This window comes from Hyaloscypha bicolor (assembly GCF_002865645.1).
Source record: "Hyaloscypha bicolor E unplaced genomic scaffold K444scaffold_17, whole genome shotgun sequence".
NCBI lineage: Eukaryota > Fungi > Ascomycota > Leotiomycetes > Helotiales > Hyaloscyphaceae > Hyaloscypha > Hyaloscypha bicolor.
The window spans coordinates 1,047,465-1,060,697 of record NW_020194519.1 but is presented as its reverse complement, the minus strand read 5'-3'; the positions used below and the strand labels follow the sequence as shown (position 1 = coordinate 1,060,697).

Genomic DNA, 13,233 nt, shown 5'->3' with positions numbered 1-13,233 from the left:
CAATTGGTATCACGGCCCTTCGGAATATTATCCAGCCATGCTGGTCCATACTGGAGCATTTTATCGCCTCGATTCGATGGTGGGCCGAGTCCGGCCAGGACCAGGGCTGGGCTGTCCGCCTCTTGGCCCAGCAGGGAGGGGGAACCAGAGTTCTTTTTCTCGTATGCTTGTTGCGCTGCGTTGTTCTTGCATATCCTGTCCTGCATTATGACCTAGCTAAGTCGCTGACCAGTGGAGAGATGATCTCTCTCCCCTTTCATCTTTGTCTTCGCCATACATACAGCCCTAGTTCCTCCCTCGTCACTCGTTGCTTTCTCCAACCTTCGTTTTGTACAATACGTTGAATTTAACAACAGAAACCTTTCACACTCGCTTTGCTACGCAGTCCTTCGTTTACCTGCGGCCCTAGCCCTCGTTACTCTAGGGTACAGTACACTTATATATCTAGCATCATCCTGATCTGCATACTATAAGGAGATATAAGAAATTAGTTGGCGTACGTGAGGATGAAGATGAAGTACACCACGCTCGTTGTTGCGGCGATTGCGTCGATTGCAGGTGCCCATTCGGACCCGAGGGATGTGCATGCTGGGATTCCGAAGATGCTGGGCGGGAGAAAGTTCATGGCAGAGTTGAGGGCGGAGAAAGCGTTGCCGGAGGCGCTGAAGGTGAAGAAGAGGGAGCCGGATGTGCAAGTGGAGAAGAGGGAGCCAGTTGTGGAGTTCATGAATAGTGTGGAGGAGTTAGAGGAGCGACAGATTAGCACGAATGGGCAATGCGGACCGAGTTTTGGGCATTGCCCTGCCGGTCAATGCTGCTCTATTGAGGGGTGAGGAGTCCTTTTCTTTGGAGGAAGGAGGAGTGCTGACGGGAATAGATGGTGTGGAACTGGAATCGATTATTGTGCAGCTCCTGACTGCCAATTCCTTTATGGACCGGCTTGTGATGCGAACACCGTTCCGTCTGGAGCATCTACGGCGGGTATTGCGAGACCTGCCCTTGGGACCGTGCCCTATGGTGGAGCCGGAATCTATGATTGTGCTGTTGCGGGAGGTTAGTGACTTGCAGTCGCATTGGGAGGCGCTCAGCTTACAATTGTGGCGTCAGATGTTGCCTTCACCTTTGATGATGGGCCGTATACGTATACGTCAGATCTTCTTGACAAGCTCAAGGTGTATAGTGCAAAGGCTACTTTCATGATCAGTAAGTTGGAATCATTTCAAGCTTTCTCTTCGCTTGCTAACAGCGGAAAAGCTGGAAACAACCTCGGAAAAGGTACAAATACATTGCAACTTCCTTTTCCTCAATGCTCATTACTCTCTAGGTCCTATTGATAGTACCCCGCAGTGGAATGCTCTTATCAAGGTATATCATCTAAGCGTAGCCTTTTCATACAAGAGACTGATGAAGGTGCAGAGAATGATTGCAGAAGGGCACCAAATTGCCTCACACACTTGGTCCCATCAAAATCTGACATCTCTCGATGCCACACATTTCAATCAACAAATGATCTACAATGAGATGGCATTCAACAATATTTTGGGCTACTTCCCAACGTATATGAGGTACGTCTACTCCTACGAAGTCATGATTAACTTTTATGCTGATATGTGATCTAGACCTCCATACTCTGAGTGCAACTCATCCTGCGGTGCCCGTTTGAAAACCCTTGGATATCATGTGACATGTCAGTCTACTCCCTCCCATCTTTTCAACAAACCTCTCACAATAGCACAGACTTCGACCTGGATACAGAAGGGTATCTGAATGATGACCCAACCTTGATCCAAAATTCCAAGAACATCTGGGACGCCGCCATCAACCCTTCCAATAGCGCAACCACCAGCTGGTTGGAAATCGAGCATGATATCCATTACCAAACTGTCTACAACCTCACTGATTATATTCTCGCTTCGATGTATAGCCATGGTTATAAATCTGTCACTGTTGGTGAATGTCTTGGGGATCCGGCTGCGAACTGGTACCGGTCGGGGAATGCAAGTGCACCTCCTCCCCAGAGCGTTAGCACTGACGGGACATGCTCAGCTACCACCACCTGCCTAGGCTCCACCTTTGGCAATTGCTGCAGTTCGGCGGGATGGTGTGGATCTACCTCAGCGTGAGTGTTCTTCCCTTGCACAACCGCTCTCATCCTTGGACATATTTCGAAGAGAGAAACTCGAGAAAGATTATTCAACCCTCGAATCCCCCCATTTAGGCAATACTAACTGAAATTATCAGGTATTGTGGAACTGGGTGTCAGCCAGCCTCTGGAACATGTGGCACATCTAGCAGCTCTTCAACAACATCAAAATCAACTACTTCAGTAAAATCCACCTCTTCTACAATCAAGACCACTTCTTCTTCAATCAAGACAACTTCTTCTTCAATCAAAACAAGTTCTTCTACAGTAAAAACAACTTCTAATACATCAAAGACTACCTCCTCGAAAACATCCTCAACCTCCTCCGCCTCCCAAGCCATCTCAACAGATGGAACCTGCGGAACAACCATAACATGCATCGGCTCTACGTTCGGAAATTGCTGCAGCCAATACGGCTTCTGCGGTTCAACATCGGCTTACTGTGGAACGGGATGTAATCCCGTTGGCGGGACATGTTCTGGTTCGTCTAGCTCCAGCTCGGTCAAAGCTTCAACCAGCTCATCCAAAGCAGGCTCTTCCACGTCGACGAAACCTACCACGACTACGAGCAAGACGACTACGTCGACGAAGAGTAGTACCTCGCCGACTTCTACCCTTAAGGTATCGTCGGATGGAACGTGTGCGGGGACCACCGGGTTCACGTGTCTTGGGAGCACGTATGGGAATTGTTGCTCGCAGTACGGATGGTGGTAAGTCATCGAGAGAGCCCCTTTCCCATTTCGAACCGTCTTGCTATTGTCTCCCCAGACAAGGTCTTGAATTTCCTGGAACAGGTTTTAATGGAACATTGCTGACTTTTCAATCACTAAAGTGGCTCGACTTCTGCATATTGCCTCACAAGCGGTGGATGCCAGGCAGGATTCGGGACGTGCAATTAGATGGGGATTGTAAAATGGGCGTTTTAATGACAAGAAGTGCTACTGATACGAGTAGTGAACAACCGCCAGCGTTTTGTACGCAGTAATGATAGCAGTTCCAAATTGTAAATAATAATTTACATCAAAGTTCTGCATTTGAAGTTGTTACACCCGGGGATGTAACCCCCTGAAGCCTACAAGCGAGAGCCCCTGAATCAACAACAGGACCACATAACCTTATATCACGCGTCCCTCCCATTCGGGAAGGTCCCAAGCCAATAAGGTTAATATAACGCACAACTGTTGCTGTCTAACGGCTCCTAAATTATATTATATCTTCCTCCCTCCCTAATCGATTCCCAACCTGTACTGTATTTCATTATATTTTATGTTAGACCTCATTCACCATTTGCAGCCATTGCCCCCAATATATATTTATATATATAGATATAAATGCATTCATAATGCCGCGCTCCACACCTCCCATCACCATCAGCCCCTGCCTCACCACGGACGGCCCCGCTCTCGCTCTCAACAATATCCCCGCCTTCATCACGGTCCCGAACTGGCGACTCATCTGTGCGTTGCGAGCCGCATGAGAGCTGTGAATATGTGGTCTCGCAAGCGGAACTACGGCATTCTTGCGACCCGCTCTCGGATCCAACGAGGAGACGGCACCAGGGAGTTTGTCTCTGCAGTATTTTGTCGTATTGGCGGTTCTATTTTGGGGGTTTGATAGAGAGGTGTGCAGCTTGGAGGAGCGGAAAGAAAGGCTAATTCGGGTTAGGAAGCCGTTGCCTGCTGGAGCCGGTGAGGGACAGAAGCGAAAGTACCGAGAATTAGTGAAGAAGAGGAAAAGAGGCTGAAGGAGGCGGAGAAGATGGGCTTTGATACTTTTGTTATGGCGTGTTCGGATGGGAAGGGTGTTTATGAGCGTGCGGGCGTCAGGCTGCTGGAGCATATTGTGCAAGATGATCGGAAGTGGGTGGGGAGGGGGCGCATGCTGGATAGTGTCTGGAGAAGACGGTAGAGATGAAGTGAGTGAAGAATGATAGAGTGTATGGAGACTACCTATAGCTGCGAGACCTTAAATATCTTCTTACAAAGTATGCCGTAGGAATCACTGCGTAGCTGACTTGAATATCTTGAGACTCGGAAACGCAGGCAGCCGACTTTCCACGCCTAGGGCAAACCGCAATACTGAGATAAAGCGAAGAAGAAATTTGCACCAACTTTCAAAGCTCAAAAATGACTGCCTGAAGGAAACCGCAACACCTCGTCCGGATAAACTTAAAGTGGCGGCCTTGTTCTTACTGAGCAAAACCCCTGCTCGGGCATCCCGCTGACATCAGAAAGCTCAGCCTCGTCTCTCTCCCACTCAACCAAAGACCGAGTACAAATTGAACCACGGCAACAAATTTCTCTCTCAAATCTCAAATCCACCTCCACCACCATCTCCTTCATATAAATCCCCAGCTCGAATTCAAGGCAAAAGTTCTGCCTCGTAAACAGAAAGTCAAAATCTCGTATCTGCGATTTGACGACCGTTGTACTGTCAGCCCTGCAGCAGAGGGTCTGCAGCATCGTGTCAGCTCACGCCACAGCCATCTCGCCCGCCCATCCTAGCGACGCCATGAGGACAAAAACGTCTCCCCACCCCATTCCGTCCCCAGTTGCCTCTTCAACCTTAATTTTTGATTCACCGAGTGAGAGAACAGTATAGACATGGAGAATGAGAAAGAGAATCGAGGCCTGGATCTAGAGAAGGAGTTGACGTGCTCTGTGAGTTGGCCCCCAATCTCGAAGGTTGCCCCGCTACGAAGAGCGGGATGAGACATTCCTACAAGGCAGCGCTACCCTTGCTCGACCCATCTCGTCGCATGGCACTCTATCATGTTCATATGCTGATATATCTGGGATACAGATCTGCACCGAAGTCCTCTACCAGCCCCTAACCCTCCTCGACTGCCTACACACCTTCTGCGGCTCCTGCCTCAAAGAATGGTTCGCCTTCCAGCTCTCTTCGCACCGCGCCTCTCCCTCTCCGCTCCCGGAAACAGGACTCCCATACACATGTCCCTCATGTCGCGCTCCCGTCCGAGACACGAAACATAATGCTACGGTCACTACCCTGCTGGAGATGTTCCTTGCTGCGAACCCGGAGAAGGGAAGGACGGAGAAGGAGAGGAGCGATATGAGGGTTAAGTACGATGCTGGAGAGAATGTGCTTGTAAGGGTGGAAGCACGGGAGATGAGCCTCAGGGAGAGGCAGGTCATGGATGCAGATAGGCGATTGGTGGATGCGACTAGGGAGCTGAGTGCGAGGGAGGCTGGGGTGGAGGATCCCGGGGCCAGGAGGGAGCGGAGGAGGGCGGAGAGGAGTAGGGATGCGAGTAGAGACAGCTCCAATAGGCAGACTACCAGGGAGGCCGAAGATGTGGAGAGGAGGAGAAGGAGGGAGGAGACGGAGAGGAGGGCAAGGGATGATGGTGCGTTGGGTCTGGGGACTGATTCTGGGGCTGAGGAGAGAAGGAGGAGACGAAGTAATGAGGAGAGGAGGACGCGGAGGCATGAGGAGACAAGCAGGACGGCTGCGAGGCAGATTGAGCATCAGTCTTCGCTACGATCTTTGATTAGTGCCTCAGATGTGGACTCAAGAGAGATGGAAGAAGAGATATTACGCCAGATTCGGGAAGAAGGTCTCTTGGATGGTATCGACCTGGAAAACTTGGACGTCAGCCAGGAGGACCAAATCAGTGAGAGGATAGCGGAGGCTTTCAGGAGGCGGCAGGCGGAGAGAGCAAGGCAAGAACCTGCCAGAAGGAGTGATAACAGTGGGCATAGTGAGAGGTCTAGGCAAGAACCGGCGAGAAGGAGGGACCACAGTGCACAAAGGCGAGAAGGTCGTTCAAGTGCTCCGGACTCAAGGGAAACATCGGGTGATGATCGTCCTCGAACTTCATCCCGGACACGCAGAACCAGAACTCACTCTAGATCATCAAGTGCGGTCAGTGCCGACGGGCAAGCCAGTGCGAGTCATCAATCCAGTCGGCCACCCCCATCGATGAGTGCTGCTCAGGCAGCCCATCTCGAAGTCCAGTCAAGCGATGAAAGCAGACATAGGCGTCGGCGGACTGGGAGCAGCACTCGTAGTGCTACTGATCCTGTCCCAGTTCCAGATGTCGAGACAAGACCAGCTGCTAGATCTCAGACGGACTTGAGCAACAGGCCACATTCTATGACTTTGCCTTCACGGCCACTGGTAACTTCTGCATCCAGGAGCACAACTGATCCATCCAAGCAGCATGCTGAGCTACCCACTCCTGAAGCGAGCCCTCGAACGTCACAATCTGGACTTAACTCCAGCCCAAGAATGGCCTCAGGAGCCAGAATGGAGAATACGCCAACACCTGCACAGTCAGCATCACATTCGAGCCCAAGAACATCAGGCGTGCGACCCGAGAAGCCTCCCGGACAGTCACATTCTACGGAGAGACTGACTCGTGCTGCACCTCCCGCAGACATATTTGTTTCCCCGACGGCTTCATCGGCTCCATCACAAACCCAAGCCGATCGCAGTCTGATGCCGACTCCACTTTCTCCACGAGAGGTAACCCACATGCCACTATTTGACAAAGCTACTGCCGTGTCAAGCGGCACTAGGCCAACATCTGGTTCTGGCTCGTCCCGGGGTCGCAAAGAGCTGTATCACGAGCCTTCAATATCCTGTGCTAGATGTGCAAAGCCACACATCGAGTATGAACTGCATTACAATTGCGGCATTTGCTCGAAAGGAACTTACAACATCTGTTTAGATTGCTACAGAAAAAGAAAAGGTTGTTTACACTGGTATGGATTTAGCTATGCAGCAGCCCGGACGAACTGGGAGAGCCAGAATCAGTCAGGTGACCTTGAACCACCTCACATGCTCATGGCAAGCCGTTTTGTCCCACCAAGAATTTCTCCCGGTGGAGCTGATGGCAGAAGGACTCTCACAACGGAAGATCCGGAGAAGAGATTGCAGAGTGGGACATTCTGCGCAAATTGCTTGGCCTGGACGAATGAGTGTTATTGGAGATGCGATCTCTGCAATGGAGGCGACTGGGGCTTCTGTAATATTTGCGTCAACCAAGGGAAATCTTGCACGCATCCATTGCTACCCCTCAAATACGAGCCACCAGAATCAGCAGCACCGCCACTTTCGCCAACCCACGACCAACAAACACCACCATCAGCATCCATACTGACCGGACCGGGAGTGATGAATTTCGGCAACTTCAAACCACTCACCTTCTCCACAGCCTGCGACATTTGCCGCCACCCAATCCAACCCTCCTCAACACGCTACCACTGCTTCTCCTGCACCAGCAGAGTCCCTAACACCCTACCCGGCGACTACGACATTTGCACAACCTGCTACCCGAAACTCGTTGCCTCACGCCGCATCTCCGCTGAAAATGGCTTCAACGGCTGGCGTCGCTGTCTCCAAGGGCACCGCATGGTCATCGTTGGTTTCGAAGACAATCATGGCGGACGGCGCCGTGTTGTCGTCCAAGACCTCGTTGGCGGGAGAGGGATTATACAGGAACCTTACATGAGTACAGAGCACACAGACACTTCGCTCATAAAGTGGTACTGGGGCGATGGCAAGCATCGCCGGGGCGACTATGCACATGTCAAGCTTGTTACCTCAGACGTGATGAAGACTGCACCAACTCACACACCTGGCTTAGTTCCTGATACGGCGTTTCCACCAGATGGAGGTGTAGGCATGACTGGTGTGGTTACCTGGCCTTGGTATCCGGCGCCGGGGGCGGACGATGAGTTGATGTTCCCGAAGGGCGCGATCGTGAAGGAGTGTAAGGATGTTAATGGAGATTGGTTTCATGGGACGTATATGGGGAAGCGGGGACTGTTCCCTGCGAATTATGTGACGATATTGGATAAGGGGCATGTGTGAGTGAACATCTGCGGAACTTAAAGTCGGTAATTTGGAGATCAGATGATGAGTATGAGATGAGATCATGATATATGATAATGAGAAGATTCCCCTTTGTTGAACTTTTATCTACATATCTCGTTGCACCATTGGCCTCGGTTTGCCCATGCTTTCCCCGTCTAGTTTATCATTTAAACCTTGTAATGTGTTTTTGTGTGAAGCATCAATAGTTGACCCTGCCTCCTAGTCGATAGAAAAAGCGGCCCTCGTTTTCGATGTCCCAAGTCAAGTTCGACAATGCAATTACTTCCCCTCTAAATATACACATGCGATCAATATTGTATATTTAAAATCTACTCACTTCGGATATTCTCAGAAATTCTAGAACATCAGTTCCTACCCCTCAAGAGCCCAAATAAACGTCTAAGTTTAATATAGGTTACTGGAAATGAGTATTGCTTTTTCTGTCCACCAGGAGTTTGTCAAGTGTTACTTTCGTTTCAAGTTACTCTAGGTTCAATGGCTATTCGCTCACTCACTTTCCAATAATAAAGGTAGTGTACATCCTTGATGACAAACATTCACGTGACCTTGGCTTCATGTTTAGCTAGACATGGATGCTGAGTAAATTAAATTTGTAGAATCTCCAAGATGTCAGAGGCTGGTAGGCTCTAAATGGACCTTATTCCGGACTATACTAGTAAGGGCAGTCGCTAGAACGGCACGAGTTGACTTGGGACATTGAAACCAATGCCGCTCTTTGGTTCACCATGAACCATCATCCTCCAAGTCCTCGATCGACGATAGCAATGGAACGCTCCTTCAATCTACAACCTCCTCCTTGACTCTCAATCTACCGATTCCGTAGAACCAAACTAGCTCTCAAGGAAACCTCTTCCGCCACTTCGGCAGTGGTAGCACCTGTCTTCTCCTGATCCGCACCATCTTCTTGTTAAAACGCTGCATGAAAGTCCAAAACGGTTTTCTACCAAGCCAATCTAGTCCACAACCATGGCGAAAGCAAATGGAGACCGTCCGCCTCTTTAAAACCGCCTGCTCTGGACCCGGGTTCCGAGTCTAGTCCAAGTCCCCGAGTTCCGGAGGACAAATCGTAACCATCATGAACAGCCTTACAGTTCACCACATCATTCCTTGTTCCAGGAAATGAAGATATTGTGGACCAGGAGAGCTCACCCTGATTCCAATCGTCAAGTCTTGCTCTATCTCTCCCAGCAAACTAAAACATTTGATGGTATCCCTTTCGACGACGAGATCAGCAAGTTTTAGATACCGTTTGCTGAATATTTCTTCCTCGGCCTTGACTCTGGCGTGGGTGAGAACAAGCCAGCCTGATTCTAGCTTCGACTACAGGAGCCTGGCCTCAAGCGGGAATCAAGAATATATCGCACCGTTGCATATCCTACTAGCGTCGTGTTTCATGATGTTGCGGAGAGAACGGCAGGTCTGGACGAGGTCGAGAAAGGTTTTCGTCGGGACTTAGGAGAATATGAGGAGGAGAAACTTGGCGTGTAGGTTGTGAGTATGTCGCGGGGTACGTTATGGGATGCTTGTAGACCCATCATTGGGGATTTGATGGCGTTGATTTCGAGATTATTGTTTAATGAAAGGTGGTGAGAAGCCGAAAATTGGCTAAGACAATAGAAGCAAGGCAGTTCGGACAGTAAAATAGGAGTTGCAGAAGCACAAGGGCAGTTTCAGTAGGTTAGAAATAAAGTTTAGCTCGGGCCCAGTCTTTAGATACTAGGTATTGTTATCCCAAATGAGTTTATACTTATAGATTTGCTTGTGGAAGAAGAGCTTAACTTTTCAAGTGAATTGGGTATTGGGTGTAAATCGTATTTCCGGCCCCTATTTTAGCGAGACTCGGTTCCACCCCCTTCATATTTCCGGAGCAGGATCAAACTATTCGTGATGCCCTCGGATCAATCCACAGTTGGCTCCACACTATCCAATTTCCTGGGTAGATCTCTCTTTCTTTCCTTGCAGAAAACATTCCGCGGGTACTTGGTCAGTACGAGGCGAAGTTGGGTTAGATAGGAGCATGCTGTTCTCTCTTCGTGAATAGAGAAAGTGTTGGGTCTTCAAACTTTTACTCACTAACTTCATGTAGATAACTATAGGCAACTGCTCAAAAGGTCCAGCGATCCATCTCCCCTCGGCGCGCCAAAGAGCCTTCCGAATTTGAATTCACAATGTAGAGACCCTTCATCATGATGTCTTCTAGTGCCGGGTACAACGATACATCCGTGTCAGCCGGCAGCAAAGATATAACGAGTGTAAGTTTCGAGTAGCTAACAAGGATCCAGGGAGTAGAAACGCAACGAAAGAGTCACTCGACAGGGAAAGCTCTTGATGTTTTATACTCATCGTGCAGATTACAAGGTTCAAGTGAGAAACCACACGCAATCAGTGAATCACGATAAGATACCGGTTCTCATACTTAAAATATCGCTAATGCATTCCCAATCATTGCATATTTCAGCTATCTTACAACGTGCCACTCATCATGCACCACCATCTCCCGCGTCTCTTGGTTGCCTAGGGCTTTTACTTTGGGGGTCTTGTCTTGTCCTTGCTGTTCACTGCGCCGACAATGTCACAATATTTCGACCCTCTTGGTCGGTGACTCTCGTGATGTTATGGTAGTAGCAGTTTGGGTGTCGATCCCTCACTCACTAAACCGTCCTTCCACCAATCCGTCGAGGGTCCAACCGGGAGATCTTCATCTGATCCCGCCCATTTCGCAAAGACAGAATATTTCCTCATGTGCCAACGTTCGAACAGCACTTTCGGGTGACCCAGCATATATTCTATCACCCTCACGTGTCTTTTTGGAGCTAGAACCTCCTCTCGTCGATCCAAATCCTTGGCAAATTGAATAGCTTCCGGCGATGTCGTGATAACCTCATTCTCGCTAATCGTACTCAGATGCGTTAAACCGTCAAAGGTGATAGGCTGGCTTAATCCAGTTGTGACCCCAGTTCTTACCAGGCGAACCTTTTGTTCTTCAACATTGTAAGATTCACTTGGGATTCCTATTTCAATGATGGTGATGACGAGAGCACGCAAGAGAGGCTTGATCTTGAAGAACTCGGCTTGTTGGCCGCCGATAAAGCGGTTGTCGCGGCAGTAGTCCCAGTTGTTCTCCTTGACGAAACCTTCGCTATGGGCCGCTTAGGAGGCATTAATCAAGGTCTCGTGCATCACGATAGTCTGCTGTGTAGTGGTTTCCTCTTCGAAACGGACCAGCTTTGCGAAAAAGCGCCCAAACTCGATGTCTAGTCTGTGGACGTCTCCCTGTGACCATCGCTCGAAGATGCAGTCGTAAAGGGGCTCGATATCGTGTGAGCGGCCGTTGGAGTAGATCACGGTAGATTTGTTGCAGTAATCCTGGAGGTGCTTCACATTCAGGAGCGGTGGATCGCGACCTCCACCGAGCTGTGGGTTGGGCAGTGGCAGTGTGGCGGGAAGGGTGAGTGAGCGCAGACCATAACTGAGACCAGGGTGGTCAATAAGCCAGTCAGTTAACAGTTGGGAATCCTATAACTCAGCCAGCTAGAAATTTCCTAGCTTATAAGTAGCTGATAAGCTCATAGATATTAATAAGTAAGCAAGAATATAAGGGGTTCGGGCGCTAAATGGCTGAATTTTAAGGACTTTCATCCCTAAGCCCCTTAAATTCTGCCTCTCCCTACCTCTCCACGGGCTCTCACGTGACAATAGCAAGGTATAAATAATAATAAGCCTTAACTATAAAGGAGTACCTTTGTATAGCTAGAGGAGAGAAAAGTTGCCCTATAATAGTAAATAGAACTATATTAGAACCCGGTTCTATAATAGTTTAATAACTTAACTTTTTTACGTAAGAGATTATATATAAAGTATAGCTGATTAGCAACTTATCAGCTCTCAAGCTAAGCTAATCAGCTAGGAAATATCTTTAGCTGATGACTGACTGACTGACTGACTTATTGCCCAGCCTGACTGAGACTCCGATTCCTTGAGTAGAAATCCTTTCTGTGTCAAGTCGAAGCACACAGATAGCTGCCTCGTTGATGTTCCGGTCTTCGATAGTCGGAGATTTTCTCGAAGGTGGGATGTCCTCATCGTTGCGTTTCGCTGTGCCTTTGACCTCGGCCATCTTGCGGCGACAGCGGTGTGAGGTGTAGGTGTGATGCCCAAGGCTTGTTATGTCAAGTTCAGGAGTCGCACGAGCAGAGTTTGAAGCTCTCAGTGGATTTGAAGAATATGATGTATCTTTGGTGAAGTTGGAGGAATGGTGTGTGTGAACTTGAAAGGTTGCTTTGTAGCCCCTGCACCCTCAGCCCTATGAAAGCAAGCGAGGAACCAGGGAGGGGCCTTTGTGGGCTAAAGTAAGCCTTCCTCGGCAAGCTTTGCACGGAACCAATTAGAAGCCCCAAATTAGGGATGTCAAATTTATATGATTTGGGACTACATTACATAACTTGTTAATGCACGTGAATTGAGTAGAGTAGGTAGTTGCACTGAGGTTAAAGGAATTGATTAAAGCTAGCTAGAAAAGAACTCAAAGCGAGGTGTGGAAGCTCTGGAATATATGTGCACAGAGCACGGCTATACGAAGCGATCGCGCTACGCCCGATTGGGAGATCGCAACTACAACACTTGTAATAACATAGACTACGAAATTATACACAATACATTTCTTACTAAACAGTGGACCTAACCAAATGTCCCCAATTTCCGGGGGCCAGGGGTCCGTTGAGAAGGTAGTACTTGAAGCTAAGTTTGTACTTACTTTATACTTGAATTATCCTCATCTTTATGTATAACGTATATCGCGGGACTGCGATATTATACGTTATAAGCTGACTACGTTATTATATAATTATATAATTAAAAATGGGAATCCCTACCCCAAATTATCGCCGGGAGAGCTTCACGTGACTCGGGGAGTCAGAGTAGATATCCAGCCGAGATTCCCGATCCTGATCCGCAAATCTAACATTTCACGGCTTCACGTTCCAGTCGTGGGTGCGGCCTTCTTTGCAATGACCCGTGCAGCGCTGAAGATTACTTTTGGTGCATCTGGTCGGCGTAATGCATGTTATTCCCTCCGATCTCACGTGATGTAGGGGAACATCACCACCCATTGACCAGCCATGACCAGATACCCACCTCACCAGTACCACCCCACGCAATAAGCAGTTACATTGCGAATGGTTACTCATTGGTGATTTCTTAAGGAATTGTGGGTGTTCACTGGATAGGTT

General features: G+C 48.9%; 4 protein-coding genes across 4 annotated transcripts; 2 read left to right on the top strand and 2 right to left on the bottom strand.

Annotated features, from left to right (window-relative positions):
* Positions 1-512: 512 nt before the first annotated feature.
* K444DRAFT_582289 (carbohydrate esterase family 4 protein) lies at positions 513-3,137 on the top strand (the record flags this gene model as incomplete). The annotated part of the gene is made up of 12 exons (XM_024877787.1): positions 513-695; positions 753-829; positions 878-1,053; positions 1,108-1,203; positions 1,255-1,275; positions 1,325-1,365; positions 1,417-1,565; positions 1,620-1,687; positions 1,738-2,119; positions 2,242-2,624; positions 2,676-2,853; positions 2,976-3,137. 12 exons carry the CDS (start codon positions 513-515, stop codon positions 3,040-3,042), a joined length of 1,821 nt encoding a protein of 606 aa, XP_024741718.1. The 3' UTR covers positions 3,043-3,137.
* Positions 3,138-3,154: 17 nt separating this feature from the next.
* On the bottom strand, positions 3,155-4,279 carry K444DRAFT_206438 (uncharacterized protein). The gene has a single exon (XM_024871047.1). It carries the CDS (start codon positions 3,980-3,982, stop codon positions 3,413-3,415), a length of 570 nt encoding a protein of 189 aa, XP_024741717.1. The 5' UTR covers positions 3,983-4,279; the 3' UTR covers positions 3,155-3,412.
* Positions 4,280-4,746: 467 nt separating this feature from the next.
* K444DRAFT_640576 (uncharacterized protein) lies at positions 4,747-7,981 on the top strand (the record flags this gene model as incomplete). The annotated part of the gene is made up of 2 exons (XM_024884511.1): positions 4,747-4,803; positions 4,946-7,981. The coding sequence occupies 2 exons, from the start codon at positions 4,747-4,749 to the stop codon at positions 7,979-7,981; spliced, it is 3,093 nt and encodes a 1,030-aa protein (XP_024741716.1).
* A 2,490-nt stretch (positions 7,982-10,471) lies between these two features.
* Positions 10,472-12,255, bottom strand: K444DRAFT_660015 (uncharacterized protein). Its single transcript, XM_024886422.1, has 4 exons — positions 11,967-12,255; positions 11,746-11,755; positions 11,228-11,419; positions 10,472-11,154 (listed from the first exon to the last, which is right to left on the bottom strand). The coding sequence occupies exons 1-4, from the start codon at positions 12,120-12,122 to the stop codon at positions 10,619-10,621; spliced, it is 894 nt and encodes a 297-aa protein (XP_024741715.1). The 5' UTR covers positions 12,123-12,255; the 3' UTR covers positions 10,472-10,618.
* Positions 12,256-13,233: the final 978 nt, after the last annotated feature.